Source organism: Zosterops lateralis (assembly GCF_965231275.1).
Source record: "Zosterops lateralis genome assembly, chromosome: 3".
Taxonomy (NCBI): Eukaryota; Metazoa; Chordata; class Aves; order Passeriformes; family Zosteropidae; genus Zosterops; species Zosterops lateralis.
The window spans coordinates 104,916,616-104,937,845 of record NC_139764.1 but is presented as its reverse complement, the minus strand read 5'-3'; the positions used below and the strand labels follow the sequence as shown (position 1 = coordinate 104,937,845).

At 37.2% G+C, this 21,230-nt stretch overlaps 1 protein-coding gene across 1 annotated transcript in view; it reads left to right on the top strand.

The window, feature by feature from the left end:
• APOB (apolipoprotein B) overlaps positions 1-17,488 on the top strand; it is a 36,516-nt gene extending 19,028 nt beyond the window's left edge. The window contains exons 22-29 of the mRNA XM_083857514.1: positions 568-743; positions 873-1,060; positions 1,331-1,476; positions 3,124-3,500; positions 4,348-11,928; positions 12,382-12,496; positions 13,356-13,539; positions 14,616-17,488. Coding sequence (XP_083713640.1) covers positions 568-743; positions 873-1,060; positions 1,331-1,476; positions 3,124-3,500; positions 4,348-11,928; positions 12,382-12,496; positions 13,356-13,539; positions 14,616-16,229 — 10,381 coding nt within the window. The 3' untranslated portion in view covers positions 16,230-17,488. The remainder of the gene's footprint in view (positions 1-567; positions 744-872; positions 1,061-1,330; positions 1,477-3,123; positions 3,501-4,347; positions 11,929-12,381; positions 12,497-13,355; positions 13,540-14,615) is intronic.
• The last annotated feature ends 3,742 nt before the right edge of the window (positions 17,489-21,230 follow it).

Here is a 21,230-nt window from a genome sequence, read left to right as displayed (position 1 = left end):
TTTGTCTTTGCTGTTCATGTAGAATTGCCTCTGATATCAGTGGGAGCTTTGGACAGATGTCAGGGACCTTGAGTCCCTTTCATTTGCACTAACATAACATTAGAAGTTTGCTCATGTCAACAAAGTTATAGAGATATAAAATAAATGTGAATAAAGGAAAATGAAGCCCACTGGCACAATATATTTTGCCAAGTGTTTTGTTTCTATGTGATTCATGGCCACAGTCTGTATCCTGAGTAGAGAATTCAGCTTGAGTAAAGCATTTAGAATTTGATTCGGTTACAAGTTTACCAGGACAGGTACATATTTCCATCTTTTTCACTCCTATAAAATTAACACAGACTCATTACTGTGCATATCTGCACAGTAGCATTATAATAGTCTATTACAGATTTTCCAAAGCAGAAGCTGAAAATATTCATTGAATTACAACAGTGTTTACAAGTTTGATTCAATCTAATTTTCTTATAAAACCTATTTTGCCTTTGCTATAGTTTTAAATGCTGAAATTCCTCCTGAAAAAAGACAATTAGATATTTTTCTTCACATTTATTTTTTCTTTCACAGATATGCTGGAGTGGAAGAGGCAATGTTAAGAGGCACCATTTCTTTTCCTCGCCTGGAAACCGAACTTAAAAGTGAAGCATTGGTTAACTATTCACCAAACAAAGCGTATCTTCAGATCAGCTCAGCTGCAACAGTTCATGGAAACTCAATTTCAAAAAGAGTTCTTCTCAGATATGGTAGGGGCAAAAACATGTTCCACATACAGAATCTGTAAATTTAAACATCTTTTTACATTAGTTCATAGTATCTCTCAAAATAAGAATTTTATTAATTTTACCCTTTTCTTTTAAATTCATTATTTTTAGATGCTGACAAAATTGAGCTGGAGTGGAATTCAGGTGCCAGTGCTGCTGTGAAAAAACTGTCTTCTGCCTTCCCAGCTGACTTTTCAGACTATCCAAAAACCCTGGAGAAGCGTGCCAACGAACTCCTGGATCGGAAAGTGGCTCACACAGACATGACACTGCGACACATTGTGTCACAATTTATTGTGGTATGGTTTTCAACCTGTAGTAGATAGTACAGCTTCAGTACATAGCCCTGAGGAATTCTTAGCTCTGCCCCATGAAATACAAAGTAAGAACAACTTGTAGAATCACTCATCAGATTGAATAAGCTGTGTATTTCCAGCTTCAATAGAACGAGTCACTTTAGCAGATACCTAGACTCCAGTATTTGGGTAGTTCAAATAACTTTCAGATAACTTCACTGAGAAGTCCTAAAACTTTTTATTTACTTTGAAAAACTTTTCTCCTTATTGCAGGCAACCAACACCTGGCTGCAAAAGACATCAAAAGATGTCCCTTATGCCCAGACTCTTCAAGACAAACTAAGTGCACTGCAGGAACTGGACATACAGAAACTTAACCTGCCTGTTATCACCATTCCTGAAGAACTTTTCCTGAAAAGGTAAGGAATGAAATTGGGACAGTGAAACAGGAAACTGAAAATAGATATTTGTTCACATTTTAGTGTTATTTTATTTTACTTTGGTTTTAAAAACATCATGGAATTGCTGTAAACATAAGCATAAAATTGGAATCATAACAAAGAACTTTAAGGTCAGAGAAATTAAATTATATGGAGGAATTGATGCACATATGTAGTACAAATTTGACGTCATGTAATAAGTGAATAGATCCCAAAGTATTGTATTATATTATAAGGAGTACTGAATAAAACCACAGCATTCAACATTCTTTAAGCCACAGAACTACTGAAACCATGTTTCTCATAGATTTGTGTCCTACATCCCTGCAGACGCTTTGACCATAACCCTCTTAGCTCTACATTTTCCTGTGCTGTCCTGTTGGACAGTTATTCCCTTCCCCCTACCCATACTGGTTAGCCTCCACCAGTAGAGCAACCTGAGCTCCTCCCATGCCTGACGTGCTCAGAGGGCATCTGTACACATACGGACTGGATGCTTGCACTAGTTTGGTCCCACCTCTTCTACCTAGTAGAGTTTCACAGGACTTATATGAATGTCATTACCCTTCTGTCAAATTTCATAGAAATGAAATGCTGAAATGAATGTAAAGACAACAGAGGCTAGTAAGATTGGATTCCAAAAACAAATAGAGAAGAGTCTTGAATTTTGTATCTCTTTTAGGTCTGTTTTTCCATATATTATCTTTCATTGTGCTAATATGATATTGTGTATTTCTATTGCTGCCATTATGCTTCTGAGCTAAGTGTAAGCAAGGAAGAAACTGCTTTTTCTCGTAGGTTGTTATCATCTGTGCTAATAATAATAATAGGGTTTTTTTACTACTCTTTTATGTAGCTTTTAAAATCTTTTGATGTAAGGAACAAATTTCAAAAGTGTTTGCTTAATTTCCATCTTAGGGGGAAGCTCCAAGTGTAAAAATTCAAGATTTTGCAATATGAAAGACCAGTTAGGGAAACAAGAAAAATATCTTTGCCAGCTTATTGTTCATTCAGAAATTAAGGCCAAGTTTCCTTCTGTTTTGCCTTTTCCTAATTACACTTTTTCAGCCAACAATCCACTTTCAAGTCCTAGTTCCTGGTCACATGCTTAGATTTTTTATTACCGTTTATGCAGAATAATAATAAAAAAAAAACTGAATATTTGGAAGAAACTTTTGAAATACTTATAATGAGAAAGATAGAAAAATTCTTAATTTTAGATCCTTTCCATGTCCAATGCTGATTTCATGCATTTCTATAAGAATGCATCACTTTTAAAAAAACATAATTTCCTTTCTCTAGTATTCAGCATCCCACAAGTGTGCCAGTGATTTTTGAGGATTTTATTTTTAATTTTACCTGCAAGTCCCTTTGTTTATGAAATGAGAGGAAAAAAACGTTGAAACAATTCCCTGATACCAAAAGTACTTTTTGATAAATTCTGATGAATGAGTTCTTAAAAACGTTGATATTAATATTTGGGCATCACATTTCTCTCTAAAACTTAAGTCAGGAAATTGATATAAGCATGTAAGTATGCTTGGTATCATGGGTAGAGGAGGAAATCATGAAAGCTTTATATGCTTTATGACCTCAGTTTCTAACATAGTTATCTTTATTTTCCAGTGAAGGCCGGGTCAGATACAGCTTAAATAAAAACAGTTTTGTAATTGATATTCCACTGCCATTTGCGGGAAGATCATCCGATGAGATACGGCTGCCGAAGACTGTTAAAACACCTCCTCTGGTACTGGAGTCCATGGGAATTAGTGTGCCATCTCAGGAATACAGAATCCCAACATTTACTGTTCCAAAATCCTATCCTTTCCGTGTGCCTTTGCTGGGTAAGTTAGAGGTCTCTGCTGGTGTGTACAGCAACTATTACAACTGGACAGCCGCGGGCACCGTGACTAACAGCACCACAGAGAGAGCGACCAGCGTAAAAGCCACCTACAACACAAATGCTGATTCCATTTTTGAGCTGCTTTCCTACAATGTGAAAGGTAAGAACATTTGCTAATACTGCAATGTTTGCAAACCTACTTTAATTATTTTATATCCCTTGTACCAGGTACAGTACATTTGTTTGCCTGCAGTTATTTAAAGACAGGTGTTGTACAATCTCGAATCACTTTCCCTTTGATTTTAAAGATATTACATGTGTCTGTTTATTCAGGCACTGAAAGTGAAGTCAGTTTAATTCAGTAAAGTCTTCTAGATTTTATATTTTCCTGGATATTCCTTGCTGAAGAAAATGTCCTTCAAAACTGAAGGCATGATTCTACAAACATTTGTGCAGCTGATAAGTCAGCTCCTTTCCAAATCAGGTGTGCAAGTCTATGTGTAGGTATACCCCCAATTTCTTTCTCAGTCTATTAATACATGTATATATGTATAAAAAATTGTCTTATCTTTTATTATGTCCATATATTGCCATAATAAGGTATTTTTAAGTTAGTTCCCCTAAAATTGCACTTTGGTTCTCAAACCGCAAAAGGACCAACCTGACTTCATTTTCTTCTAAACTTGTCACTGTAACTTGAGGCATGATAAAGGAAACACTAAAATCCAGAAATGTTAGATATGGGCTATTCTTGAGTCCATTATTATATTTAGTAGAGTAGTATAGAAACTTAATTTATTTGTAGTTCAAAACTTTAGCTTAAATATCAAAATAGTAGCCATTTTTACAGAAATATTCCATATTTACCAAAGCACTTAGGCCTTTGAAACAAAATGGTATAACAGGAATTGCAATTCAAGCAGTAACATGGAAGTTCAGTGGCATCAGACAAATTCTCAAAGATGAAAAGGTTGCACTTACCTTTTGTCTCTCTTTTCCTATTTCAGGTTCTGGAGAAGTATCATATAACAGAAATGCGTTCATCTGTGCATATGAAAATCAGCTGGAGCACAGAGTCTTAACATCAGTTTTTAAGTTGTCCGGCAGAAAGTATTATGAACCTATTCCACTTGCAAACTACACCTTATCTCTTACAGCATCAAGCACTTTGGGTCCTCAGATTTCATTTTCCAGTGACATTTTTTCTGAAAAGATAAATAACATGAATACCAATAATGTCAAAATGGAAGGGCAGCTGGAAGTGGCTTCCCTGTTTGCAAGAAGCATTTACACTCTGTCTACCACATACAATGAGAAGAGACAGGTTTTAGAAGGAAAATCAAATCTGAAGTTGGATTCTTCTTACCTGCAGGCTACCAATCAGATGTCTGGCAGATACAGTGATGGTTTGCTTTCCATTTCTTCAGTTTCTGATGTACAAAATGGGCTATTGAAGAACACAGCTTCACTGAGGTGTGAAAACAGCCAGCTGAAAATTTCATCTGAAACCAATGGGAGGTATCGACATACTGCAGGTGTCAATAAGCTTGAAATAATTTTGTCAAAGAAGATGGCAGCACTTCGATCTGAATATCAAGCCACTTACAAGCAAATCCAGTATTTTGCCTCATTTGCAGGTTCTCTCAATTCCCAGGATCTTGTTTTAAACACTGATATCTCCCTGACTGACCAGAAGAATCGAGCTGCACATAAGTCATCACTCAATGTCAATCGGTATGGTCTAGCCAGTAGTGCAACCACCAATGTACAGTTGAGTCCCTTGGCAATGCAGAGTGAAATGAATGCCAAGCTCGACACTGCTGGAGGCTCCATGTCACTGTCCTCTTCCGGGCGCTATGGGAAAAACAATGCAAAATTCAATGTAGGTGGAAGAGTGAGCCTAACAGAAGTAACACTGGGAAGTGAATATCAGAGTACGGTTCTGGGTGTGGACAACAAACATGTGTTAAACTTCAGAGTTAACAGAGAAGGACTCAAGTTTTCAAATAATTTACAGGGATCATTCAAAGAGATTAAGTTGGAGTACACAAATGATTTAAATATTCCGGGCTTATCCTTAGCGTTTGTTTCAAAATTAGACAACAGCTTCAGCTTTGACAAGTTCCACAAACATGTTTTTGACCTTCAGTTGAAGCCTAGCTCACTAACAGCTAAACTGAGCAACAATCTTAAATACACTAAAACGGAAGTTTCCAACAAAGCAGAACTCCTTCTTGAGCCTCTGAATATGAACTTGGGTGGCAATATCAGAGGAGCCCATGGATCAGATGAAATAAAGCACACCTACACCCTTACATGTGCTGGTGTAACTGCAGACTTGAAAACAGACACTGTGGCAAACATCCAAGGCGCAGCAGTGAGTCACAGAGTTCACCTGGATGTGGCAGGACTTTCTTCCTCGGTTACCATGAACACGAACTGTGATTCCAAACCTCTCCGTTTCAGCAATGCTGTGCGCTCCACCCTGACCCCGTTTGTCATCACCACTGACATACACACCAATGCCAATGGAAAGCTGGTTGCTGCAGGTGAACACACAGGAGACTTGTACAGCAAATTCCTGTTTAAAGCAGAGCCTCTTGCTTTCACTTTCTCCCATGATTACAGAGGCTCCACCAGCCATAGCTTGAAGTCTAGGGGAAGGTACACTACGCTGCTTGACAATAAAGTTCATGTGCTTTTTACTCCATCAGAGCAGTCAAGTGCCTGGAAATTGAAAAGTCAGCTAAACAATAATGTATATTCACAAGATTTCAGTGCTTACAATAATCCAGAAAAGATTGGTGTGGAACTTAATGGAAGAGCTTTAGCAGATCTCTCTGTAATGGACACATCAGTCATACTACCATTAACATCTGAAGAAGTTAATTTAATTGATGTACTGGGTCTCAGGGACAGAGTATCGGAGCCTCAAGAATTCAGCATCTCTGGCTTTGTGAAGTATGACAAAAATAAAGATATGCAGGTTATTAACATACCCTTCCTGGAAAATTTACCAGTTTACTTTGAAAAACTCAGAGGCACCATTCTATCCACACTCCAGGCCGTACAGAGTTATCTTAAGAACATAGACATAGAAAAACACATGAAAAAATACAAGGCAACTTTGGACAAACTGCCACAGGATATTAACGATTACATGGATAAATTGGATATCAAAGGCAAAGTTAGCAGCATGAAAAATAATCTTGTTGCTTTCACAAAGGACTACAGGATATCATCTGATGATCTCCAAATTATGCTAGAAAAAGCTATGGACAATCTTAAAGAAATACTGTCTCAGCTGCAGATCTATCTGATAGAAGTTGAACAATACATCAAAGACTGTTACGAGCAGTATGACATTAAAGCACTTATTGCACAGCTTCTTGATCAAATAGTTGAAGCAATGACAGCTCTAGATAACAAATATCAGGTAAGAACAACTGTAATCAACATCATTGAAAATTTGCGGGGTTTTTTCCAACAATATGATCTTAACAAAATCAGAAGCAGCACTTTGGCTTGGATTAAAAATTTTGATGATAAGTACGAGATTACAGCTAAAATCCAGAAAAATCTAGAACTACTCAAGATTCAGATCCAGAATATTGATGTCAGAAGAATTGCGGAAAATTTGAAACTACAGATTAAAGACTTTGATGCTAAAGAATGCTTAGAAAAATTTAAACAATCTTTGCCAATCGAAAAAATTAATGAAATTCTTGAACAAATCAAAGACTTTATTCTAAATTGGATAGAGGAATATGAATTATCTGAGAAGATCAGCGCTTTCCATGGTCGTATGCAGAAATTGATTGTAAAATATGAAATTGATAAGCAGATATATTTTTTAATTGACAGAATGACAGAACTGCTTAAAACTTACAGAATAAAAGAAACTGCCCAGAAACTGACCATCTACCTGCAAAATATTGATGTGAAGTCATGCTTTGATAAAGTTGTTGCTTTTGTTGATGATGCTGTCAAGAAAGTGCAAACCTTTGATTATGAAAAGATGATAAAGCAAGTCAACAAGTTCCTTGACATGGTTATTAAAAAGCTCAAGGCATTTGACTATAACAAATTTGTAGATGACACAAATAACAAAATTCGAGAAGTGACCCAGAAAATAAATGAGGAACTCAGAAATCTAGAACTTCCACAGAAAGCAGAAGCACTGAAACAATACATAAGAGATTTTAGATCTGTGATTTCAAAATACATGGAACAGCTAAAGGACACAAAGCTTGCTGCAATAATTAACTGGCTCAGGGAGCTCATAGACTCAACAACATTTGCAAATCTCAAAGCCAAGGTAAATGAACATATGGAGGACCTGCGAGAGAGGATTTCTGAAATGGATATTTCCCAGGAATTTCAGTGGTGTCTTCAGAAGATAAGCCAATTCTACAGTTCTGTTGTCATATACATTTCTGACCAATGGAACACAGCTTTCAAAAAAATCACTGTGTTGGCTGAAGAGTATGATCTAAAAAACTGGGCTGAAAATTTAAAACAGTTTGTTGAAACTGGATTTAAAGTCCCTGAAATCAGGACAGTTATAGTCACTATTCCTGCCTTTGAGGTTAGTCTCCGAAGCCTTCGGGAAGCAACATTTCGAACACCTGAATTCCTTGTCCCACTGACTGATCTTCGTATCCCCTCCTATGAGATCAATATTAAGAGACTCAAGGACATGAAAATCCCAATGAAATTCACTACCCCAGAATTTAAAATCCTAAATACCTTTCAAATTCCTTCCTTCACAATTGACTTGATTGAAATTAAGCTTCAGATTGTGAGAACAATAGACAAATTCATGTCTGCAGAATTTCAGTTACCATCTATCGATGTCTATTTGAAAGATATGAAGATAAGAGATATGCCTTTTTCTGACATTTCTTTCCCAGAAATACAAATGCCTCAGTTTCAAATGCCAGAATTATTGATTCCAAAGCTAAATCTAAATGAGCTCCAGATTCCTAACATGAAGATACCAGAGTTCCAGCTCCCACATATCCCACATACTGTGACTGTCCCTACGTTTGGCAAACTGTCTGGTGCTTTCAGAGTCACCTCTCCATTCTTCACACTGTCTACACAAGCTGAGCTTCGTAATACCACAACATCTGCAAACAGTCCAGAATTTGTTACCTCCATTTCAGCTCAAACAACATCCAAACTAGACTTCCTAGTTTTTAGTGTTATTGCAGATTCACGTCTTCTGGCCCCTGACATGAAGCAGCTGAACCTTAAAAATGCCATGAAAGTCAATCATAGGTTCCTTAAAGTTGATCACACCAATGAAGTGGTATTTTTAGGGACCTCAGTAGAAGGTGAAGCTGAAACTAGAGCAAATTTACACACAAAGAAAAATTCCATAGAACTGCAGAATAATTTAATGGTCAAGCTGCAAAGGAAAATTTGGATGCAGAGTGGAGTGGCATATTCTCACAGACTGAATATTCCACAAGCTGATTTCTCCAGCCAGGCTGATATGGTTAATAACATGACAACAGAAGTAGAAGCAGGATACATATCATTTACCTCTGCTGGTAAAGGAAACTGGAAATGGGCTTCACCTAATTTCTCTGATGAAGGCACTCATGAGTCACATGCCACTTTCAAGATTGAGGGCCCCACTATTACATTTTCTGCCAACAACAGAATAAATGATAAGTACCTGAAAGTCAACCAAGCTATGAGATATGAATGTCAGTCCTTAATGTCTGCAGCACTTCAGATTCAGTCTGAAATTGAGTCACAGCGTGTGGGACGTAGCCTTTTGAATGTGAAAGGCACAGGAGAGCTTCTAGGAATGAAAGTAGAATTAACAGGCTCTCACAATGCTCGGCTCCATGGACGGATTACTGGAACTGTAAATAATGAGCTTTCCTTCTTGGCAAACCCTTCTGAAATTCGTCTTTCAACAAACAATGATGGAAATGTGAAAATCAGCTTCCCAATGAAACTGACTGGCAAAATTGACTTCCTGAATAACTATGGGCTTGCCCTCAGTTCTTCCGTTCAGCAGGTCAACTGGCAAGCTACTGGCAGATTCAATCAGTATAGATATTTCCATAATATGTCTGCTGGCAACAATGATGACAGAATTGAAGCTCATATCGAAATGAATGGAGATGCCAACCTGGACTTCCTAAACATTCCTCTAAGCATTCCTCAGATTCAGATTCCCTACACTGGAATCAAAACTCCTCAGCTGAAAGATTATTCACTGTGGGAGCAGGTAGGCCTGAAGGAATTACTGAAGACAACAAGACAATCCTTTGATTTAAATTTGAATGCTCAGTATGAGAAAAACAAAGACATGCATGCAATCCCACTTCCTTTAGCAAAACTGCATGAAGTACTTAACAGAAACATCCTTTTATTCAACAAGCATTTTGAGAAAGGGAGAAATGCAGCTTTAGATTTTCTCACAAAGTCGTACAATGAAGCCAAAACAAAACTGGACAAATACAAAATACAAACATCACTGAACAAAATACCACGGACCCTCACAATCCCAGGATACACCATTCCAATTGTGAATATTGAAGTTTCTCCTTTCACTGCTGAGATGCCAGCCTTTGGTTTCACACTTCCAAAAGAAATAAGCACAAGAGGATTCACAGTCCCAATAATTGGCTTTTCAGTTCCATCTTACACACTAGTCGTACCTTCTTTTGAGCTTCCAGTCCTCCATATCCCCCAGGATCTACGCACTCTAAAGCTTCCTAGATTCAGAATCAACAGCTCAGCAAACCACATCTTAATTCCTGCCATGGGTAACATTACTTATGATTTCTCTTTTAAATCCAGTGTAATCACTTTAACTGCAAATGCTGGAGTGTTCAATCAGTCAGATATTGTTGGACATCTCAGTGTCTCATCCTCTTCTGTCATTGAGGCTCTGCAATTTAAGTTGGATGGTTCAACAAGTTTGACAAGAAAAAGAGGGTTGAAGCTGGCCACAGCATTGTCCCTGAGTAATAACAAGTATCTAGGAGGAAACCATGATAGCACTATCACTCTTTTAAAGAGAATCATGGAAGCTGCTGTGGTAACAAATATAGAAGTTGATACACCGGTTTTAAAAGTGAATTTCAGCCAAGAACTTTCTGGAAATACAAAATCGAAACCCACTCTTTCCTCGGGGATAAAATTAATGTATGATTTTAATACTCTTAAATATGGTACCAGTGCTGCGGGAGAAATTGCTCACAAATTTGCTTTAGAGAGTCTTACATATTACATATCAGTAGAATCTTCTACAACTGGGGATATTCATGGAGTATTTTACACTGGAAATGCATTTTCTGGAAGTTTAGACCATGAGGCAAATGCCTATTTGAATGCTAATGGAGCTCGGTCATCCCTCAAGTTTGAGGCCCAATCTAAAGCAGATGAACTCTGGGTCATTGAAATCAAAGAATTACTTGCAGTTGAAGCATCTACCCGTCGCATTTATGCAGTCTGGGAGCACAATGGGAAGAACTATCTACAATGTACATCTCGTTTCACAACAACGGGGACTCAGAAATCCAAAGCAACCTTGGAGCTGGCTCCTTGGGATGTATCAGCAGATCTTCAGATTCAAGCCATTCAGCCAAATCCTTACCTGGGCATGGCATCAGTTGATGAGGTTTTTGTAGTGAAAATCAGTCCTGCAAACCAGAAAGTTGGCTGGAAGGGTGAGGGCCAAATTCACTCACTATCCCTCAGTCATGATATGCAGTTATCAAATGAAAAATCAAAGGCAGATTTTTTTATTTCTGGATCTTTGGAAGGATACATAGACTTCCTCAAAGTCATCAAGTGTCCCATTTCTGAGAAGAGCTTATGGGATATTTTGAAGCTGGACGTCACTACCAGTGCTTACAGGAAACAGTACTTGAATGGCTCGGCATCCTTCGTGTACACAAAGAGTGAGGATGGTTACTTTTTCCCCATACCTGTGAACAAGCTGACCGATGGCTTCACTGTCTCTATTCCTGAGTTACACCTAAAGGCTCCAAGCCCTGTCCTCAGCACTCCAGAGTTCAGCCTTCCTTTCACCACTCTCCAGGTCCCAGCATACACCATTGACTTGCGCAACATAAAAATTCCACAGACACTAAGCACAATGCCATTTGATGTCCATTTACCCACACTGCCAAAGCTAAGATTCCCCAAAGTGGATGTAGGAGCAAATTATATTACATTAGAAGAATATAAAATGCCATTTTTTGAGATGACAATACCTGAATACCAAATAACCATGTCTCAATTCACTTTACCAAAGAGTGTTTCATTTGGCAGTTTCTCTGTAGATCTAGATGAAGTAGCTAATAAAATTGCAGATTTTGAAATGCCTACAATTACCATTCCTGAACAGAAAATTGAGATCCCCCCTCTGAAAATATCCTTGCCTGCTGGAATTTACATCCCATCATTTGGTGCCTTGACTGGATCTTTCAAAGTTGTTTCCCCATTGTACAATGTCACCTGGAGAACAGATCTGACAAATAAGAAGGACTCTTTTGAGCATTCCATTGACTCTACCTGCAGCTCAACATTGCAATTCCTGGAATATGACCTGAATGGTAAGACATTAGAATTCTATATGCTATGATTTTGGGGGAAAAAAAATTATTGTTGACTAGAATTTTTCAGATCTTTTTTCCCCAGAGCTTTGCATATGAAGATCTTTTTATCTATTTAGCATTGACATTAGACGGCACTTCTTTTATCAGCAGTAGCATTTTTTCATAAATTACTATCAGAGTCTGAGTCATTCACCCTGAAGGCTAATGACTATATATATGTGTGTGTCATATCCATGTTGAGATATAATGTGAATTTTAAAATGCTCCAGTCAAGCAAATGTTTTCATGTCTTTTTATTTGGGCATTCAGTTTCATGGGTAGTCAGTTTCTCAAAGTTTCTCAAATTTGACGTATCAGTGAAATACACCCCAACTGGCCATCTAACATACAAATGGTTATGCCTTTTGTATTTTTTGTTGGTAATGCACATATTTGAAATCTTTTTCACAGTTGTTTCAAACTACAAATATAATGAAGGTGTGTTTGTTGTGACAACAACTGGCAGCTTTTCACATCGTGACCTGAGCGCAAACTACAAGGAAAATCTGACTCTTTCAGGATTTGGGTAAAGATTTGCTCTAATAATGTAATTTATAATAGACATAATTGCAAATGATGTCTTGTTGATTTGATCTCTAATGCCCTAGGGTTCTTTGCCGTAATTAATAAGAGCCTGTGTATCTACCTTGCAATTATTGGTTGTTTCCTTTTCCCCCTCAGGGTAACTTGAAAACTGTTCCCTCTCAGGGTTTCTAGAACAGCTTTTCTCACCAACCCCGTGTCAGAAAACCGCTGAGACATAAACACAGTACTTTATAATCAGAGCAGTTTTAGATGTAACCATCAACATAGTTGAGTTTCTTCCCAGTGGATCCCTCTGTCACCACAAGCCACATTACTATAGAGTAATTTTTATTCAGTGCCCACACCAGGGATTAGACCGGGCTCTCTTACTGCCTGTTTCGATCTGCAAGTGTTGTGTTGATACATCCAAGGGACAGAATCGGTGAAGGCAAGTACAAATGCAGGTGAACAGTAGTGCCTTTACTTGTGTTCGTGGAAAAATTGCAGTCAGTTTGTAGAAATCTGTAGAAATCTTACAACAATACAGCTACAGTTTTTGTTTTGCTGCCCTAATTTAATGAAAATTCACAACAATAGTTGCCAATACAGTTTTATCTAAAACAGGAAAATTGGAGTGACCTGAAGTTTTGAATGTGTCAGGCTAAATTCTAAGAAATGTGGATAGTAAACCCTACATTTTCTTTTCATCATGAAGGCATTTTTTATTTACATATACATATATATATATATATATATATATATATATACATGAAATTAGGGGTGGTGCTATGTTCAGACATAAAGCATTGGGCTTGTGCTTTCTGCATTGCTTCATATGTGTGTATTTGCTGTGGTTGCAGAGCCCTGGAGGACACTTTATCACTAGACATCATCAGCCCAACTTTCACAGATGTTCATGTGCGTTACCAAGAGAATGAAAAGAAATCATTTGGCTCAATATCCTCACCCTCAACTGGGACCCTTGCTTATATCATGGAAGAGGACGATGAAATTTTCCTTGCCAGACTTTACTACCAAACTCAGGTAAGCTTGATATGAGCAATAAAAAGCAAAAATTTGGTGCGGTCAGAGGAAAAATTCCCTTTTAAATTTTGTGTGTGTTATAAATTAACACCTCAATTAACACCTGTGAGGTTGAGGTTAGATATAAATTAACCACCAAATTAAAACTATATTATCAGCAATTAAAGGTTTTATTTCCTACACTGGCCTTTCCTGTACTAAAAATAATATCTATATAAAGAGGTGTTTTCAACTTCTTCGCAGTTATTTTCTCCATCTCCTATGGTCAAGAAGGCACACCCACTGAAAGTGAAGAACGTACAAAGTCAGTTTTAGATAAGCTACCCATCAGGTTTAATAAATAGCCATCAGGCTACTTAGAATTACTGCATAAGTGACCATTACAGAAATAAGGCAACTAGAAGAGGTCAGACCATCTGTGAAGTGTCTTTTTTAATCCATTGATATGTTACAATACATACTCTTATTAGTGGCTTACTCCAATAATTCCAGAATTAAAATCTTACTTTCCAAAATTATATACTAATTTAGGGATTGCAAGCAACTCATAATTCACTTTTTATTATAAAAATGGAAAAAATATAGATGAAAATATATTCTCATTTGAGGATTTATTAACTACTTTGAGTAACTGTCCAAATTGTCTCATTTATTTAAATGATTACAAAATTAAATCCTCTAATATTTTCATATGAAAAAGATGCTTTTTGAATTCACTTTAATTGATTTCAGGAATGAGTAGAAGGCTCATTTTTTGAGTAATTCACCTGCCTTATGAGACATGATAGGCATTTAATACAGAGGAAGGAAAAACATCTTATTTGCAGTCAGGTATTAAAGACCACACTAAGTTATGTTCTAGTTTTGCTCTTTGAAGAAGCTCAAAGTAGCTTGGTACAAGATAGTTTCTTCCAAAACAACCTTTCAAGATGAGAGCAGACAGTAAACAGACAGTGGGCAAAAAAATGGAGAGCTCTTGTCTTAATAAACAATAAAACTAAAGATGCAACAATGAGAATATTGAAATACGCTCATAAGTAATTCTGCAGTTTTCTTATCCTGTTTTGTATTTTCAGTCTGCTCCCCAGGAGGAAATTGACATCCTAAAAGGTGAGATATCCTTCAAGGATCCTGACTACATTGAAATGGAATTCGACTGGAATAAGGATGCTGCCAAAGACTTGCTGTTGGGTCTGAAAGACAGAGTGCCTAAAATGACAAATGCAGTCTATGGGTATGCTAACCGGTACCATAAGGAGTATATGGGACTGGAAATAAGTGCTGCCACCTTAAAGATGAAGAACTTAATGCAGAATAATGTTGAAAAAGCATACACTTTTGCTGCAAATAAAATAGATGTAATAGATGCTCAGCTTCGCACAGCCGCCAATGAGGCCTCTGACAAATATCAGGAGCTGAAGTTCAATGCTAAACGGCTTTATCGAAGAGCAGCAGATGAGGCTGGACAGCTTGACTATCAAAGAATAAAAGCAAAACTTTTGGATGTTTTAATTGACATATTAGAACAGTACCACCAGAAAATAAAACATGTAATTGACTCAGCCACTGAATTCCTGAAAACCACAAAATTTCAGGTCCCTGGGCTGTCTGAAAAATACAGTGGTGCAGAAATATACCTCATGACTACAGAGAAGGTAGCAAAAACTGCTGATTTATGCCTCTCAAAACTTCAGGAGTACTTTGATGCCTTGATTGCAGCTATCAATGAGCTGGAAGTCAAACTTCCTGCTTCTGAAACAATTCTTAGAGGCCGTAATGTACTTGATCAAATTAAAAAAATGCTGAAAGATTTGCAGGACAAAATCAGGCAGACATTTGCTACTCTTCAGGAAGCTGACTTTGCGGGAAGGCTGAAGCAACTGAAACAAGCAGTGCAACAAGTTTTTCAGAAGGTAGAAGAAATGGTTAGAAGCTTGCAATCCAAAACTTTTGAAGACATTAAAGTCCAAACGCAACAGCTGTACAAAGATGCAATGGCTTCAAACTTTTCCCAGAAGCTGTTATCCTTGATAAACGATGTTAAAAAATACATTTCTCAGTTGAGAGACTTCAGCCAGAAGACATCTCAGGAGCTTGCAGAAAAGCTGCACCAGCTGCTCATCTACGTAAAGTCATTGCGGGAGCAATATTTTGATCCAACTACGCTTGGATTGTCAGTGAAATACTATGAGGTGGAAGACAAGGTACTGGAATGGCTGAGGGATTTCATAGATCTTGTTGTGGATTGGCACAACCATTATGTTACATATCTTACTGGTGCTGCTACACGCCTGACAGACCGAGTAAGAGATTTGGTGAAAATCTACAGTCAGGAATATTATGACCTTATAACTGATTTTGAAGGAAAAGGAAAACAGAAGATCATGGAACTCTCATCTGCTGCTCAGGAAAAAATCCGATATTGGTCTGCAGCTGCTAAGAGGAAAATTGATGAACATAACGAGCAACTCAAAGAAAAACTCAGGGAGATCTCTGAGCAGCTTAGTCAGTCCCAGGAAAAGCTAATCAGTGAAGCCAAAAGGTTAATTGATCTATCTATAGAAAATTACTCTGCTTTCCTGCAATATATCTCAGAGCTTCTTCGCTGGCTTCAGCAAATAACAGCTGAGAGCATCAAGCCGTATGTGGCTGTTCATGAAGGAGAGCTTAAAATACAGGTGCCCATGTGACTGGCAGTCCATTTACCAAATGCCCCAAAAAAGCAGACAGGCACTCAGGAATTAAGTGGAAATGACACACATACTTATTCAGCAAGGCATTGAGAAAGGCTCCTGGAAATGGAAAGAAATGCAACACTTCACTGATGAACAACTCAACACTGAGGAAGTGAGTCCTCAGGAGATTATGGAAAATATTCAGCAGTGCATGAACACCTGAATGGACATGGAGAAGAGGAGAAATAACAAGTTTCTACCAAAATGTATTTAAATATAACAGCAATCAGTATACTGGAGCTTCAGGTAGATATGTTTGAATCTGAATTTGTAAATTAAAACTTAATAATCTACACTAGGTTATTTTAATAAGCTTAATAAGCCAATAAATGAGTTCTTTATAACATTTTTGTGTCATTCATTACAACTACTTTTACTTGGAGCGTAAGGCTTAATCCAACAATTTTCAAGGTCAATGGGAAGTCTTTTCTTTGATTTCACAGTATGTTGAATCAAGTTATTAATGTGTAATGCATATTGTAAATAGTCACAAAAGCTATGGAATACATAGAATAAACAGGTTTTAAGATAAAGGTCACATTCATAAGCCAGTTGAAAGAAGACTTGGAAAGACTTGGACGTCTAATTCCCAGCATAGAAACACCTTCATAGATAAGGAAGAAAAAAAGCATGTATAAAAACATGAATTAAAAAAAGTATATATTCTGAAAATGGCATCAAAATTTGAAAATTAGCATAGAAATATGAACATATGTAGAAATCTGACTCCTGGAAAATTGCAGATAATAATACAAAGGTTTTCTTAATAAAAATTAATTTATGCCTATGTCAGTTTTTGGACAACTATGCTAAGAATTTTATATAAGTTTTCTTTCTACTGGCTAATTTATATTTCAGAAATACAGGGTTTTCTTACCTGTTTCCCCATGATATTTCTGGTTTCACTTTAAATTGTCTATGTTTTACTTACTATGAGTTTAGTTAACTGTCGAAGTTTCACAGGCATCACTGTGTATGATAGGAGTCAAAAAGTTTTCCCCTCCTAGGCTGAAGCCTAGACCATTTAAATGAATTCTCAGTTTAAAGATGGGTTTAAAGCATGTTGAAGAAGTCGCACACTAAATAAGAGTATTTTTAACTAGAAAATATGTTGACCTGCAGTGGTGTACTATATAGACAGTCCTAGAGAAATGCGTGCTCAGGCTGAAATAATGTTGCCTCTTTGAGAATAAACTTTTTGACAAACAACACTAGCAAGTTTGTGCACATGTCTATTTTGGTACAATCAGTTCACTCTCTAACGTGTTTGTTGCTTTTTCATTAATGGGAAAACAGAGAATCTGTTTGGTATGATGGAGTACATACATGAAGGAATGGAGCACCAAGACTTTGATATCCTTATTGATAGATAATGTTATTACCTGAGTAACTTTGCCAGTAATGATTCTTATCAATAAGCTACTTTAATCCTGAAATCAGAATCTCACAAGCATGGTATTATGCACACACCTACCCAGCTGTCAGCAAATGGTTATCTCTTAGAAAGTAAAGTAAATCCATTTTCTCTTCAGTGATTTCAGCCATCACAATTACAGAAAAAATGTCTCAGAATAAGAGATAGAATCGTCCCCTGTGATAAATATAAAATAAGTTTTGATTCTGAGCAAAACTAATCTGCATATGTCTCTCTGCCCAGGGGAACCAAAGGTACAAAATCCCTGTTTACATGTTCTACTGAGCATCCCGGTAAAAAAAAGATGTTGGCTAAAGAGCCCTTTCACCTTTATTCACAAAGAAACTGAAGCCTATGGGTCATCTGATCTTTATTGGATGTCAGATTGCACAACTCATTTCCCTGAATTTCACAAATGTTTAAGCACAACCAGATTTGTCAGACACTGACTGATTGTTACTTCCCTTTGTCATGACAAACAGCCCTGTGAAACAAAGGACAATAGAATAAATTATAATAGCTATGGGAGAAGAGAGATTTAAAGGTTTGGGTTGTTTTTTTTTTTTTTTTCTTTTGTTTTCCCCCTCATGTCTATTTATTTCTGCCCATCATCCATCATTCTTGGAAGGAATATAAATGCTAAAAAGGATTTACTTATAAGGAGTAGGTTAACTGAATAATAAATATGCCAAATAGTATAAATACTGGCTTTTATTGGCAAGAGTGACACTTCCCAAGAGCAAACACAATAGTTTGCACACTAAACTGTGGTTAGAGGTTAGAGGAGATTTCCAAGTCTCGTAGCAGCATTGCCGCCAATTGGACTAAAGCTCTCAATCCTGTAATCCATGTGCCATCCCACAGTTGGTCTGGGGAGGGCCTGGAAGCAGAACACTGCTCTCAAAATTGATCTTACTGGAACTTACCTGTTTTGTAAATCCCCACACCAGAGAGGTCATCTCAAGCACCCTTTGGAAACTTGGGCAATATTTTGACACAGGAAGAGGTTGTTTATGTTTGTGTGTGTGTGCATCCCACAAGCACGTACAACCAGGTGTCGCTTTAATTTCCATTCCTTTTCTGCTGTTTGGTCTTTTTTGCTGTTTTCTTTCAGGATCTAGCAAATTTTAGCCTTATTTCCCATGTAGTAAGTTACAGAAATATAGACAAAACCATAATTATTCAATTTGTGTTGCAACTTATGAAACGTTTGCAGTATAATAATTTGTAATACTATTAGTTCTATTTTGGCTTCTTTCCACTCTAGTTTATATAATAAAAAATATTCTGTTTCATTAAATCAAATTGTGTGGGAGATAACAGGGAATCAACAACTATGTGGGGCTCAGTGACACTGCTTTTTCTTTTCTTTTCTTTCTTTTCTTTTCTTTTCTTTTCTTTTCTTTTCTTTTCTTTTCTTTTCTTTTCTTTTCTTTTCTTTTCTTTTCTTTTCTTTTCTTTTCTTTTCTTTTCTCTTCTCTTCTCTTCTCTTTCCTTTTCTTTTCTTCATTTCTTTTCCTTTCTTTTCTCTCTATAGTCTTCATCATCTGAATTCTCATAAATGCCAGAGGGGCTTTTCTTTATAATTTACAGAAGGTATCACACATAGAGCAGAACTGGTTGTAAAAGTTTAATTACATGAAACATTTTAACAAGAAATTGAGAGAACAATATGCCCTGCTCTAACTAAGTGATTGTAGAAATAACATTGACAAGAAATGTGTGTGTTCCTAAATGAAAAACTTTTGCAGATGTAGGACAGCAAAAATGTTCCAGAATTTTAGATTATGCAACCAACTAGAACTGATCTTTTATTAAGTGATTTAAAAGTACATGCATATTTTTCTGCATATCCAGAGATTCTGCACACTTATCCACGTCCACACACACCATCATCCACCTCTGGTCCTAAATTGTGCTATTGACACTTTTAGAGCAACTGCCATTATGGCCTACTGATACCTTTCAAAATTTATATTAAAATATTTAGTTGTTCAGTAAGTGACACCAAAATTTGTACTACTCTTCTGCTGGCAGATTTATTGGCCAGGTGGGAAACCAGAATTTATTAAAGGCCATGCGGACATACAGAATTTCTTGTATTCCATTTCTACACAGCCAAATCCTGGCCCAAATGAAATCGATAGCAAAATGTCTATTGGCCTCAGCAGGAGCAGGTTTTGGCCAGTTAGGTGTATAACTTGAGAAGCACTCTGGGATCCTGTAGGACAAAGCTACGTTATTATCTATAAAAAACTACACAAAAATATCATTGAAGAAAACATGCAGACAAGAAAAATAATCACTAACAAATTTGAGACAGATCAGAATGAAGCTTGCCTGTACAACATTAACCAGCGCTTCTTCTTAATTTTTTTACCCAATATTACTTAGTATCACAAAGTAAGTCCGCCAAGGCCAAAAATTCTAGGTTCTAGTCCCAGGCCTTAGATATGGAAATATACACATACATCTCATCACCCTTTCCCTCATTTCATATCCATTCAAGGCATTAAGGGAAACTGGGACCTTACAGAATAAAAGGCTGTGTTGGATGTTTGCAAGACCCAACTGGGCAAATTCTTGAGAAACATGATCCGAGTTAAAGCTTGCCTCTGTTTAGAGAAGTGGGTTGTGGTAGAGACCTCCCAAAGTCCCCTACAATTTGAGTTACTTTGTGTTACTTTTTTACTCTTGTGACTAATTTGACATGGCTTTAGGTTTCCATCTCTAACACTGTGCCTACCCTTTGGTAAATGGTTCATGAGTAATTGGCTACATCATTATTGTAATATATTTTACATAGACATAAAACTTTCATGGTATCCCTGCATGTAAACACATCCTCATTCTGATTGCAACCATGAGGCATCCTAAAATTCCCTGAAGCATTCCAGCAATTGAAGCTTTCTCAGTTGGTTCTGCATCTTTCCTCTTCTATGCTTTTCATGTCAATACCTCTCTCGTACCAAACCATTGATGCTTCCCCAACATGCAGGAACTGATGTTGTGGTTATTACCATTCATATTCTGACAGTATGGTTGTGGTAGCTGTCAGTAGAAAAAGATGGACATCTTCTCAGAGTGGCTGGAGAAGGGTTCTCTGCTAGGCTGGGCATTCTCAGAGTGAGAGGATCAAGTATATGAGCAGCAGATACACCACGAACTTGAGGAGGTAACAAAGGTCAAATGCCTTCACAATGCATCTGTTGTGAAGAATTTGCCAGGTATTTGCTGTAAGCAGAGACTCACCACAAGTTATAACCTCATATTGATTTCCCAGCAAATGAATTCAAGAGGACATGTTAAAAACAATCCTGAATTTATGGATAAATCTATTAATCCACACTGCCTTTGAGACTCAAGGAGCAAGTTCTGGTCTCTGAACAAGTGATACGAACTAGCTCAAACATTATATAGCATATAGGAAATAGGACTTGGAACGACTCTCTGTTCAAGTGTCCAAGTTTCCTCTAAGAGTGAGCCAAAAGCCATATGCAGCATAGGTGCCTGGGGAACCTGAGACTTGGTCTGGAGCAAGG